At 37.9% G+C, this 14,996-nt stretch overlaps 1 protein-coding gene across 1 annotated transcript; it reads left to right on the plus strand.

The window, feature by feature from the left end:
* Positions 1–4,234: 4,234 nt before the first annotated feature.
* On the plus strand, positions 4,235–5,173 carry LOC148511989 (olfactory receptor 5AR1-like). Its single transcript, XM_088482378.1, has one exon. It carries the CDS (start codon positions 4,235–4,237, stop codon positions 5,171–5,173), a length of 939 nt encoding a protein of 312 aa, XP_088338504.1.
* The last annotated feature ends 9,823 nt before the right edge of the window (positions 5,174–14,996 follow it).

Consider the following 14,996-nt stretch of genomic DNA (forward strand, 5'->3'; position numbering starts at 1 on the left):
CTTACACATGATGAAATTATTATTATCCATAAAACCGCACCACCCCCATACATGCACACACAGTATGAACATCATGACAAAATAAATATGATCCCTTGTGAAGAACATATAGCCATGTAGTTCATTAGTGAAACAACTGGATTCTAAATTTTGGTAGCATTAGATCCCACCAGTATCACTCGGGGAACTTTAAATTTTAGTACATCCAATACCTGGCTAAATTAATAGACAACAGCACCGAGATGTATTATGACACTTTCAGGTATATGGGTAAGGAGCTACAGGCTTTTAAAAAGGAATTGATACAACATAGGCTAGTGTTAAACTACCTGACAGCTATTACTGGTGGATATTGTGTGACTTTGGCCACCCAATTTGGTGTCAAGTGTTGCACGTACATCACCAATAATACTAATGACCCTAAAGAGGTGATTGACTGGAGAATGGATGAAATCCTACAACTGAAATGGGAATTTCGGAAGGACCATAATACTTCCTTGTATGAGGCTGAGGTAAAGGTAGAGAAATTATTCTCGTGGTTAAACCCTGTAAAATGGTTCTCCGGTCTGGGAGAGTGGGCACAGGAGATGATTGCTAGTGTGGGTAAGCTCCTTATTGTTATACTTGTTGTCATTTTAGTAATTGGTTTATGTGTCAAATGTGTTCTTACTGTATTGAAGTGTGGAAAACGTACCACCAAGGTAAACAGTGACAATTAAATCATAATGGTGGTGAGTAGTGGTGGTATAGTTACTAAGCTTGATAAAGAACTGCATTACAATCCTGAAATTGAATCTACCATCAGATAATAACCTGTGACTAGGCTTGGTCATGTATAATAAAATGTATTGTAAATGTTCCATTAAATCATAATAGATAATGTAGTCTCAATTTCCCCCCCCAAACTTCCCTAATAGGTTTGATGAGGTCCCGCATCCTACCAATGGTCCCCTATAGATCTGGTGAATGCATATAAGGGTTGTTTTACCCTTTCCTTAGGCGCACTATTGACAGTTCAATGACCGAATTGTGTCATACCATATAGAACATTAGATAATTTATTATGCATGACTAAAAAGGTTAAGAATAGAATGTGATAGTTTTATGTTTGCTATCAAAGGGTGGACTGTCAAAATCAAATAATTAGATATGATCACTGTACAATTATCAGATGACATAGTCATCTATAGTCTGATGACTTATTACTAGGACGCTACTTTGCGTCGGTGCAATCCGATGCGCTATAATGCGTGTGTGTGTGTGTGTGTCATATATATCTATATATATATATATATATATATATGTGTGTGTGTATGTATGTGTGTATATATATATATATACACATACATACACACTCGTATGCGTATTCACATACATACCTATGGATGCTCATCTGTATATATTCATGTACCTATGTGAATGCATACATATAAAATGTTCCCACACATTATAGTTAATAACCAGAGTTATTAAAGGTATTATTATCTAATAATTATGCTGTGAGATGTACTTAAGAGATCTAAGGTTCAGAATACAGTGAATATGTCATGTTTGGTATCATACTAAATCCCTGTTTATTTGTAGACATCCGTTTCTATCAGCAAAGAAGTTGCATCATGTGTCCGCTAGTTATGGATGATGGGGAGTTACTGAATAGAATGTTATTACTAGTATGCAGTGTTGTAGCCAGATTTAACCAGTTCTTTGGCAGGAAGCTACACAATGAGACTGTTGGAACCCTGAGCCATACCCCTGATGACACTGTATGAACTGACCAATGACTAGATTGACCAGAAACAAGAACCAATAAGAACCTGTCAATTTGTCTCTTTGTTAACTCTGAAACTTGTAAGGTATATAGGCTGTGTCCTGACCTCAGTGTACAGACATCTTGTAGCGACTTCTGAATTGATGACTGTATACAGCTGTATTGGCTGTACTATTTTCATTGCTTTTTACTCTAATTGTTAAATATTACATTGTGTTTTCCCTTTTACATGACTTTTTGTGCTTTGGAACCACACGATTGGACTGGAAAGCAATTGTTTCTTAAGGGACTTGCAGCACTAAATAGCGACTTATAGGAATCAATACGTGATACCACACATCTATTACAAAAACTGAATGATTTTACTTGGTGTCCGGGATCCGGATTCCTGACCCTGGATGTCCAGGCTCTTTATACTAATATCCCACATGAGATGGGACTTAAAGCTATAGAAAAAACATTGGCATCTGATGGAGATACATCTGATGGACAACATAGCTTTTTGGTTAATCCTATTAAAGTTATTTTGACACATAATTATTTTTTATTTGACTCCACCCACTTTTTACAGGTGCATGGAATGGCCATGGGCACCAGGTCCAGCCCAAGCTATATATGGGCTCCTTTGAGGAGGATCGTATCTGGAATGGGCATGCCAGGTCGGGCCTGGTGTACTATGGCCGGTACATTGATAATTTGTTTTTTATTTGGGATGGGGATCACTGTTCTGCTCAGACATTCACTGCCACTTTAAATCAGAATGTTATGAATTTGAGTTTTTCTGCACAGTTTAGTCACATTTCTGTTAATTTTTTGGTTGTGCCCTATCTGTGGAGGGGGAGAGAATTATTTCTTCCTTATGCACCAAACCAGTAGATTGTTAATCATATTTGCATTATAATAGTGAACACTATCATCCCTGGATGGACAATATTCCAAGAAACCAGATGGGACGAATAAGACAAAATCGTACTAGGGACATAGATTTTGAGGCACATGCATCTAGACTAAAAGAAAATCTTCTAGAAAGAGGATATTCTATAGAAATAATAAATGATGCACATGACCACACTATTAATATTTATAATAACAAAAATAAAAAGGAGAATGAGATAACTAATGCAGAGGGAGCCCACTACAATGGTGAAGAACATAGAGGTGGGGAGAATAGTGGGAGATTTGCCCCTATTTTTATATCACAATTTAATAATAGTTCTAGATGTATTAAATCTATAGTAAATTGGAACTATAGGGTCTTACAACATGATCAAATTCTCTCCCAAGCATTAGTGGAGAAACCACAGATAATTTTTAAGAAAAAACTAAATCTTAGAAGTTTCCTCGCACCAAGTAGTTTTTCCACTAAACAAAAGTATGTGGAATCTGACACCCGGATCCCAAGAAGACCAGCAGGGAATTTTCAGTATAACAACTCTAGATGCATAACTTGTGAATACATGATAAATAGAAATAGTGTAATTCAGGCTACCAATAGAGACTCCTTTAACATCAAACAGTTTATAAATTGTGAAACTATGTTTGCTGTCTATGTTTTACACTGAAATTGTCCCAAGTTATATGTGGGCCATACTACTAGGACTTTAAAGGAATGATTCACAGAACATCCCACTTAGGGAAAAAATAATAACTTTTTGCAGTGGGGGGAAGCAGTGCTGAATGCTGGGGAGGGGGGTAGCTGTAAGCCCCTCAGCCCAGGGCATAGCCAGTGGGGGGCACAATCAGTGTGATCGCTCTCCCCACAGGCATTAGAGACTGCTGTGGCTGCTGTTTAGCAGTCATGAGAAGTCTCCCAGTGCAGCCCAGCACACAGCAGTGTGTGCTGGGATGCTTTGATGTAACACAGAGGGGCAGCACTGGGCCCCTTCAGCAAGCACAGGCCCAGTTAATTTAACCCCCCGTCTTGGCAACCCTGGCTAAGGACCATTCGTGCAGCCCTGCTGTGGCTTGCTGTATGAAACAGGGTGAAGGTAAGTGACTGGAGTATCTTAAGGGCACTGTGCCTTCCAGGCACTCTGCATGGAAAATACAGGTTTGTAGGGGCAGTGATCAATGACAATTAAAATCACTTGGTCCCGAAACTGAACTAAGATCTTATGCAAAATATTGTCCTTGATGTTAGGACACTCTATGGCACCACATTAGTTTCCTATTGCCTTCACAAATATTCAGATAATTTTACATTTGTGCAAAGAAAATGATGTCGTGGTAGGTCAGAAAGTTACCCTAAATTGCAAGTAAATTATCCATAACTGCTGTCCACATGACATCACATACTGTACTCTCTATTTTACATTACTGGGATTTTATTTTAATTGTTTCAATATAGTAATTATAATTGAAAAAATTTTAGGTGATGAATTTCTGTTTTAGAATTTAATAACCAACATTAATGAGCATAATATTTATAACAGATCACTAAGATAATTTTCCATTCTATTTTAAAGAATGCCTTGGAAAAATAACACAGTTATAATGGAATTTATTCTTCTTGGACTTTCCAGTGAGCCCAGGACACAAGGTATTATTTTCTATGTCTTTCTGCTTGTGTATATGATCATATTAATTGGAAACATTTTCATCATTGTTCTTATTATGACTGATGCCAATCTTCACACTTCTATGTATTTCTTCCTTGGCAACCTCTCGTTTCTGGATCTCTGTTATTCATCTTCCACTGTTCCGAGGATGTTAAAAGATTTGATGTCAGCAAAGAAAATTATCTCTTATGCTGAGTGTGCAGCACAAATGTTTATTTCTCTCACCTTAGGGATAAATGAGTGTATTCTGCTTGCTATTATGGCTTATGACCGTTATGTAGCTATATGTTATCCATTACATTATACTACAATCATGAGTAAAGTGGTTTGTGTGAGATTAGCCATGGGTACATGGATATGTGGGTTTCTTCTAACTATTCCCAGTGTTACTCTTACACTCAATGTAAATCTTTGTGACAATAATGAAATTAATAATTTTTTATGTGAAGTGCCAGAAGTGTTATCACTTAGCTGTGAAAATATTTTTATTATTGAATTAGTCATTTTTGTTGTTTGTGTGATTATTCTCATAGGACCAGTCACATTTATTGTAATATCTTATTTTCAAATCATTTTAAGCATTTTAAAAATTAAATCTGCAGCTGGGCAGCGGAAAGCTTTCTCCACCTGTGGGTCTCACATGATGGTTGTGACAATGTTTTATGGCTCAGCTATGGCTGCTTACATGAAACCTAGGTCAAGCTCTGTTGCAGGAACAGACAAATTCATTGCTATATTTTACTTAATTGTTACACCAATGATGAATCCTATGATTTATACACTTAGGAATAATGATGTAAAAGCAGCCTTTCTAAAATTTAGAATTAGAAATGGCTTTTGCTACTAAAAATATAGGGGTTGTATAGACATAATACACTTTTATCTGACTTTTGAAAAAACACTTGGTTTGCTTGTCAAGTAGTAGAAATTTATTTTTTATTTGTAATCAGTAATTGACATAACAAAATCTATAGTATAATCATAACATAGTCCAAAGTCATCTTTCTATCAACTCTAAGGTGTGATTGGTCAAAAACTCCAATCATCACATGGATTTGATACTTTTAAAATGGCAGTATAAATAATTGCTAAACAATCCTGGTTTAGCATTTATACCTATTGCCATTTTTAATCCATCGGTCGAAGCATGGAGCTTGACAAACTGCTCCTAAATAAATCTACACCTAAATTTAGATTATGTTGGCTCTGCTGAACATGGTGGTCCAAAATGTGTTTTATTGCAGTTGTATGATTAAACTTTTATTTACACTGAACCGCTAGGAGATAATAAGTTATAAATAAAATTACATCTCTTTACGTAACATATTAATTTACATGGAAATCCGTTTGAGTTTCTAAAGCATGGCACATACTGTAATGTTCAACTGTGCAAAGATTTGTTTTTGACCATCTTATAATAAAAATTGGAATTCACAATGGTGCATTCACATTTTACTATAAGTATAAAAAATATGACCTTAAAAAATTTATTTTTCCAAAAGCTAACCAAATATGTCTGAATTTTGTTATTCAGTTTTCCATTTGTACAAATATAAAAATAAATGTTTAAAATGTAATGTGTGTGTATATATAATAATAAAGTATATACATAAATTAGTAAGGATTACTGAGTTTTATTGTATACAACATGCACAAACCAAGCGTTTTTCATGTCCACTCTTGAATTTTGTTTATTACTCTAACACATGAAAATATGTTAAGTAAGAATATTTGCACCTTTTATTACATCTAATAATGAGAGCAAACACAACACACATTTGTCACCTAATAATATATTTTGAGGTGCTTCAAATGTTTGAGATGCAAGGCATGTCAATATGTGTTACAAAATAAAGAAGATCAGGAAAAATATTTGAAAATATAGAAAATCCAAGGTTCCATTAACTGTAACACCTTTGGGTGTAAAATATAGACTCATTTGTCCCTGTAAACTTAAATATGTGGACACTACCAGGGCAAAGGAACCATGCAGGCAAAGGGGGGATTTGCCCCCCCATGATTTTTGTTGGGTGGACAAAGACTGTGTTTCTAACCCCCCATGATATTCCACACAAAAGCAAATGGGGATGTAAGAAATGAACATGGGTCTGAATCAATAATAGTTTATTTTTAACTCACCAACTGTTGTCATGTCTGTTTACTAAAAATGAAGTTATCTTCACATTTGTTCTATGTACATTTTTTTCTTGCAAATGCTTTTTTTTCTTTTCTTAGAATCCCTACTCATTTTGCTATCACAATCTGCAGTAAGCAGAAGCAGACACATGAAATTGGGATGCTGCACTTCCCATTGACTGAACAGAGAGAGCAAATGATTGTGGCTAGCAGATGGTTTAAAACGTTAGCAGGAGTTTCGTTGTTGCCAGATTGTAGCACATACCAGATATTATAGAACATACCATAACCAGTGAGGCACTGACTAAAGATTTAAAAATACTCCCAATGAAATGAGATTAGGCTGTTAACGAAATGTGAATAAAATCAAGGTTAATGACCATCAGAAATGCTAAGTAGGACTTTGATAGATGCAAACATAAACATCAATAGCAAGACATTTAAAGAAAGTTCCCAGTAGTAGTTCAAAGAATCTCAAAGTCTTTATTACTATCTTTATTAGTTCTACAAACATCGAGCCTGATTTATTGTGGATCTATATTACGATCGCAGGTGTGATTACGCACACAGTTTCACTGCAAAAATATTCTAATGATTGCAATCGCAATGCCATCACAGCCTATCATAAAAACGCCCACTTTACCTTACACACATCCATAATACCTTGCAAGTCTGCAACACCATCTGTAACATCAAGTACAATCGCAGTCTCATGCACACTTGCACAATGTCTAACCATACTGCATTTTAAGCCTGAGCTGCGTATGGCATCGCAATGGCTAATTTATGCACTACCCTGTAACAGCGTTCAAATGCACTAGCATGCCTGCGTTTCACTGACCACCCCTCGTCACCACCCCAAAACAGTCACTAACTGTCAATCACCCTGCGATGGGTCTATGTAGACACTGCAATCACAGTAAGATCGCAGTGAAGACTTCGCGCACTGCAATGCATATGCATTTGCAGAATGCAACAATTGGCCAATTGCATGCGTAATTGCAGTTGCGATCGGTAATGAATCAGGTCCATAGATCCATCCAGGTACAATAAATTAGGTACAGAATATACCACCTGTGGAAAATTCCATATTTATGTGCTTTTATAAAGAATACAGTTCATGAAATTCAATATGGCCTTTGCACAGCCATTTTGCTATGTACACATTTAAATGAAGAAATTAGTTGAGATGTCTTTAAGGACCGCTCCCTATGAAAATGTCTATCTGAAAGAATGTACAAGTGCTTGACCATTTATGTATCATTTTGGACTAGAGAAACTCACACAACCAAATATAGTGATGCAGAACAGCATGATCATCTCATAAAGGAATCTACTTGTCTTTGATCGCCAAAGAAAGAGACCATAAGAACAAACTTTGTCTATCTGATGATGCCAATGGGTGTACAAGGGGCGGGATCTGAGAACTTAAATCTTAAAAATAAAAAATTATCTAATATAGGATCAATATGTAAATAAAAACAAAGATAGTTAAAAAGAAAATGCCTCAGACAGAGGCAATGTATGTTCAAACAATGGAAAATGTTTACATAATTTATACTACAGATATCCATTTGAAGTAGATGTCACCAATGTGTTCTTATTCCTTGAAAGGAAAATATTCATTAACTATTACAAAACATAAATGAAAAAAAAGCCGATAATATACACAAATTTAGGAAGCTTTCAATCCACAAAACTTTATGATATATCCCCTATAAAGGTGGAAATCTTACACTCAAAAAATAAATTCACAAATATGAATATAAAAGAAAGTAAAAACAATTTTAAACATGAGAATGTGTAGATTATTCATACAGGACTATGCATTAATACATACTAAGGAATCAATATTTCAACCTCTATATACCCCTGCCAATACCTTCTAATATCCTACCTATAAACCTCTGAGGATGACGCTATTTTGCGTACACAGTCATACAGTAAATAAAGACTCCAGACTTGGAACATGTGGTTCCAAAGCACAAAGTATTATTCAAGTAAAAGTACAGTCAGTTACATGCTATTGATCCAGACACAATTTGGTGCAAAGGAATTATACAGACCCAAATACAGTATACATACGCAGCGCTTCCGGACCAGATGTTAGGCATTCAGCAAGTAATCCCTCATCAATCAGCATTCAGCAGGAAAACTAAGAACCCAGTGATGGAGCACACATATTTATACCCCCAGGAATAGACAGAACAATAGAGAAGTTTGTTGCTGATGCCATTGGTTCCCAAGGGGGATGCATCTGTTACAGAGCGTTTAATAGGCTGATTCAAATAGACTCAACCCAGCCTCCAACAACTGGGGTCTCTGCCCTCCCGCCCCATGCAACATCCTAACAGTTGTTCATATAATATACATTTTGTTGCTTGAAGTCTCTGCGGTCCATAAGTTGAGAATGCATGACGCGATCTCCACACCAATAATACCAGAATTCTGTTGAAAGAGTACGCATCAGTACAAAATCAAACACGGCTCACTTATCATGTATAAAACCTTAATTACCAAATAACCTTTATTTCACAGCATTTATACTAAATGATCAAACTTAAATCTTATACCTTTAAAGCTTATTAAACCTTTTATGTGAATATGTAATGTGTAAAGACACTAGTTAACTTGGGGCAGATGCGTGCGCATGAAGCTAACAACCAGCATTTTCATACAGGATCTTATGCATTCGCTAATATGCGATTAGTTACCAGCACAATTGTGCGTATTAATGTGTGTATGAGAAATGGTGCACTTAAATCTCACTTACTAAGTGAACACCTAGCAGTGTGGAATGCTGAGCCAAAATGGCGTCTTGCGGCCAGTCGCAAAATGGTGTCGCTGCAATTCAATTTTAAACTGATCTTGTCTCAGCCAATAATCCAGCTTCGACAGTCCACCCTTTGATAGTGAACAACATGCTATCACAATCTGCTATTAGAATTTAATTTAGGCTTACATTTACATATTATTTAGTGTTATTATTGGATGGCACAAGGTTGTTCTTAATCCATCAATAATGTGTCTATGAGTGGGGACATAGAACTACTATTATACGCACACCGCAGATCCTGGAAGATCATGTGAAAGGTGTGGGGATGCACCAGTCTTATAAAAGCAGTCTTGAAGGGGAATTTAGACTTTACATTATCTGAGGTGTTTTAGAAATAACATTTCAATAATACATTCTATGCATGTCTAAATATAATACATTAAATGATGGTATTTCCTAGTTCAGGGTTGTAATACAGTTTTATTTTTACCTCGGTATTCATACTGGCCACCATCATAATTTAATTCTTTCATTTTACTCTATTTTTACATTTTCCACACTTCAACACAATAGGAACACACCGGATGCATATGCCAATTATTATGATGACAATTAGTATAAGGATCAAGAATTTGCCTATGCTGGCGATCACTTTCTGGACCCATTCCCCTAGACCTGAGAACCATTTCACTGGGTTGAGCCATGAAACCCATCCTTCTATCTTCTCCCCTACTTCAGCCACTGAAGCATTATGGTTCTTATGAAACTCCCATTTTAGCTGCAGAATTTCATCCATCTTCCAGTCTATCACTTCCTTAGGGTCGCTGGTATCATTGGTGACATAGGTGCAACATTTTACTCCAAATTGGGTGGCCACAGTTATGCAATACCCTCCAGTAACAGCAGTTAAATAATTTAACACTAGCCTGTGTTGCACCTGTTCTTTCTTCTATGCTTGCAATTCTCTCCCTGTGTACCTGAATGTGTCATCATACATCTTGGTGATATTATCTATCAATTTAGCAAGATCCTGAATATATCTAAAATTTAGTGTTCCCTGAGCGATCCAAGTGGGATCCAGTGCTACTAAAACTTGAAAGCCAGTTGTCTCACTAATTAACTGAGTGGCTTTATGCACGTCACCAGGTATCATATTTCTTTTGCCTCTGTATTCATATTGCGTGTGAAGATATGGTGATGGTATGTTTTTATGTATACCAAGCATTTCAACATGTGTGAGGGTCATAACTTCTGGGGCTATGCTTCCCAGGTAACACAATAACAGTACTAAGATTGGTCAGACACTCCCCTGATCGGCATTGCACTCCTCCTGACTCCACTCCATCAGCACTGCCATCAGCTCCCATTTCCTCAATCGGTCCTCCATCACAGACACTGAGTTTCCCCAAACAGATCATCATGACAGAAACTCTGGAAAAAAAAAGAGCTAGGATGACCACAGCAGACCACTCCATTGCTGGAAGCACTGATCTACACATTTCTTTAGCTCAGGTATCTCACCCTCACCTTTTTAATCCTCCCAGCATAAGCTCGCAATCGACAGGTCCACGTTATCGGCCTTGTCTCCACCTTGTATCTCCACCGGTTGGTTAACCTCCCTATAGTAAGTGGAGTGGACCCACGTATCTCCCTCAGCCACCCTTTGAGGATGTGGTATCGTCAGATACGGACCTTTCCACTGATCAGTCAAACAACCTGAGCTAAAAAAATTTGGATCATAACATTCTCCAGGTTTGACATCATAACAGTGTGCATTAGACATGTTAGTTAATAACACTTTCAATTTCTGTTATTCTCATTCATCTTCGTGAGACCCAGCACAGTAACCTCATTATCATATTTTCACATGAGGCTGCCTGTTTGAACAGTATCTCAAAGGGGGGCAAATAAAGGAAAAGACAGTCTGGGATAATCTTAGTGTTGTTACCCATCGCCTTACACATGTTCTTGGAAACATCACCTGTAAAATAAGTCCCCCTAACATTTTTAATAATTCTAGGGATATAGTATCTGCATACTGGTTCCTGCAATTAAATCTTGTTATTAATAGCTACTGCTCTAAATAATGCCTTGGCCACTGGGTTGGATAGTATTCCGAGTATTCGACCTTATGCTGGCATAGCTGCTGTTTATCCTTAGCAACCTTGTGTCCTGTGAGTGGGAGATAAAGCACAACAGTTTAATATCATTTAAACATGACCTAAAATACAACAATAAATTGTCCACATTTTACATTAGAACAGATCCATTGATAGGTTGAAAAGATTGTAAACAGTCATATAAGGCCTGGGAGAAGATACTGGGGTTACCTATGAACCCATGGGAAACTCGTGTTCATGTGTGGTGTTCTTCACTTTGCAGTTCTTACTTATGTGTCCCACTTGGTGACAGTTAAAACAAGACATTACATTAGGCTCATCATCCACATCATAAACATTTTCCTTATGGTTGCTTAAGAGAGGGTACAAATTGCTTGTTACATTTTTATGGGTATTTTTGGTAACTGTACTTGCACCTCCATCCATATAAGGTGGGGGAGGTGAGAGTGAACTGCTGGCAATACTCTCCACAATGCTACCTTGCCGCATGTGCGCGCCATTTTGCAGCTTGCCCGTATTGCAATTTAGCGTCGCGGATGTATTCTCTGGCAATGCGCTCACGACGCTAGTTTGCATCACTTGCACATTTTTAAGCCATGCATCCCCTTCATGCTGCCACAGTTTTAAACATTCATAATATTTGACCTTTTTCTCTCGGGAGCGCATAAGACTGATTTGATCCCGGACATTATCTAGTACATTTTTATCAAAACTACCAATTCAGGGAAACTGTCTAACACTCTTCATCGTCATTTTAAACCATACATCACAATACCTTATTGCATAAGTACCATACTTAGTATGCATAATACGATGGGCCAATCCAATTGGCGCTTTCATTAGCAGCACATCATTGTCTAACATCTCTACTGTTTGCATGGCTCCCATTCTGAGACAAAATCCTACGCTTTCAATAAAGATTTAAACTGGTGAAAGACATTCAAGATACTTTCACTTACCTGTGGACGATTTAAACGGCGGCGCCCACACACCTGGATAAGATTTGAAAAAGGCAACTTCCACACCCAGATAAGATTTAGTAAGGCAACTTCCACACCTATGGAAGTTTAAGTCGGCTACTTCCACGCACCTCTCTACAACAAAGACAACATGTACACCTGCTACTGTGTATAGAACGGTAAGCTACTTACCGAGCAGCTAGCCTAACCCTTGCACCTAGCCCTTAAGGATCATATGATACCCTTAACTTTGTTCAACAAATACTCACTGTTACATACTTTTTCCTGCGCAGAAAAATACACGTTAACCCATATATTGATAACAATTGAAAAATGTAAACCTCAATGGCTTTCTTTAAACACTTGGCAGCACAAACGGAAGTACGTATACGCTATTGTGCGACCAGTCGCATACACAATAATGCGACTACCACACAACTGTATGACAACTTTTTTAGCTGCATATGCAAAAGTGCATCTTTACTGTGCGCAAAACTGCAACTCAGCCGCGTGCTCAATACTGCCGCACCCTCTTTAAACATTAGGTTCTATCAACAAAGGAAAACAAACTTTTTCCTCTCTTGTCCCTGGATTCTAGTCAGCTTCCTTTGCTCACACGAAAACGAGTAGCGATTTCTCAGCACCGAGTGGTTGCAGGTAAACCCTGCATGTGGCCACTCCACCCTATGCTGAGATATCGATAACCGTATGTGCCGTGTGAGTAGGTAAGTGACCACTATGAGCCCCTAACTAAGGAATCTATATTTCAACCTCTATATACCCCTGCCTATACCTTCTAATATCCTACCTATAAACCTCTGAGGATGATGCTATTTTGCATATGCAGTCATACAGTAAATAAAGACTCCAGACTTGGAACATGTGGTTCCAAAGCACAAAGTATTATTCAAGTAAAAGTACAGTCAGTTACATGTTATTGATCCAGACACAATTCGGCGCAAAGGAATTATACAGACCCAAGTACAGTATACATACGCAGCGCTTCCGGACCAAATGTTAGGCATCAGCAAGAAACCCCTCGTCAATCAGCATTCAGCATGAAGACTAAGAACCCAGTGTTGGAGCACACATATTTATACCCCCCAGGAATAGACAGAACAATAGAGAAGTTTGTTGCTGATGCCATTGGTTCCCAAGGGGGATGCATCTGTTACAGAGCGTTTAATAGGCTGATTCAAATAGACTCAACCCAGCCTCCAACAACTGGGGTCTCTGCCCTCCCGCCCCATGCAACATCCTAACAGTTGTTCATATAATATACATTTTGTTGCTTGAAGTCTCTGCGGTCCATAAGTTGAGAATGCATGATGCGATCTCCACACCAATAATACCAGAATTCTGTTGAAAGAGTACGCATCAGTACAAAATCAAACACGGCTCACTTATCATGTATAAAACCTTAATTACCAAATAACCTTTATTTCACAGCATTTATACTAAATGATCAAACTTAAATCTTATACCTTTAAAGCTTATTAAACCTTTTATGTGAATATGTAATGTGTAAAGACACTAGTTAACTTGGGGCAGATGCGTGCGCATGAAGCTAACAACCAGCATTTTCATACAGGATCTTATGCATTCGCTAATATGCGATTAGTTACCAGCACAATTGTGCGTATTAATGTGTGTATGAGAAATGGTGCACTTAAATCTCACTTACTAAGTGAACACCTAGCAGTGTGGAATGCTGAGCCTTATAGTTCCACATGCCCCCCTCTTTCAGCAGCCCCCACCCTTCCCAGGCTCAAAAGAAAAGTCCTTTGTTCTCCCAGACTCTTGTGTGAATGCAAATTAGCCCAGCTACAAACCTAAGATAACACTCTTGGCTTTGAAGGTATTTTAATGAGGGAAGCCTGCTAATGTAAGGTGTGTATTCGAGCCGGGCCACCTGGAGTGAGAGCAGATTTTATCCAGGAAACTTGTCTACACAGGCTAGTTGTCACGTGGCCATTTGCTCTGTTTAGCTAATGCAATATATCCTTTAGGGGAATTATAATAATATACACTTTATCCAGAGCACCCAAACTACGTGAAGTCATGAAATGGGCTTTTGGTGAATCGCCGTAACTTTAGGCGATGGTCACAGATGCATTCACATGATGCTAATAATATTATCACCACATGCACTAAAGTGTGAGTTTATCTAAAATGGCGCTTAGGCGGCCATTCGCAAAATGGCGTTTTGCGGCCAGTCACAAGATGGTGTCGCTGCGATTCAATTTTAAACTGATATTGTCTGAGCCAATAATCCAGCATCGACAATACACACTCATCTCATAGTACAATCTAACTAGACTGTCTATATACAGCCTTAGTAGTGATCCCTTAGAATGGAAACAAGTGAACTTTCCAGTTTGAAATAAACAAATTGTGCAAAGTTATTATGCCAAAGTCATACCCATAGATGTAGCCAAATTAAATAGCCACCTACTGCCACTGCTGACATTTCGGATCCTCATGAGCACACGCTTTGCTGTTGATATGTGAAGACATTGTATCATTACCTCATAGATATGCTTTGACATGGATGATTGTCTAGAAAAAAGGTCATGAGGATCCAAAATTGGCAGTGGTAGTAGTCCAACTCGTAGGCCATGGCCCTCAGACTTGGTTCCCTAGTACAGGTGCTGGTGTTCTCTGGCTAGCATTGAGTAC

This window comes from Taudactylus pleione, unplaced genomic scaffold (genome assembly GCF_031769625.1).
Source record: "Taudactylus pleione unplaced genomic scaffold, aTauple2 ptg000286l, whole genome shotgun sequence".
NCBI classification, from domain to species: Eukaryota; Metazoa; Chordata; class Amphibia; order Anura; family Myobatrachidae; genus Taudactylus; species Taudactylus pleione.

Excerpts from the sequence above, each read along its gene's own strand:
- LOC148511989 (XM_088482378.1), top strand. The coding sequence starts at position 4,235 with ATGCCTTGGAAAAATAACACAGTTATAATGGAATTTATTCTTCTTGGA.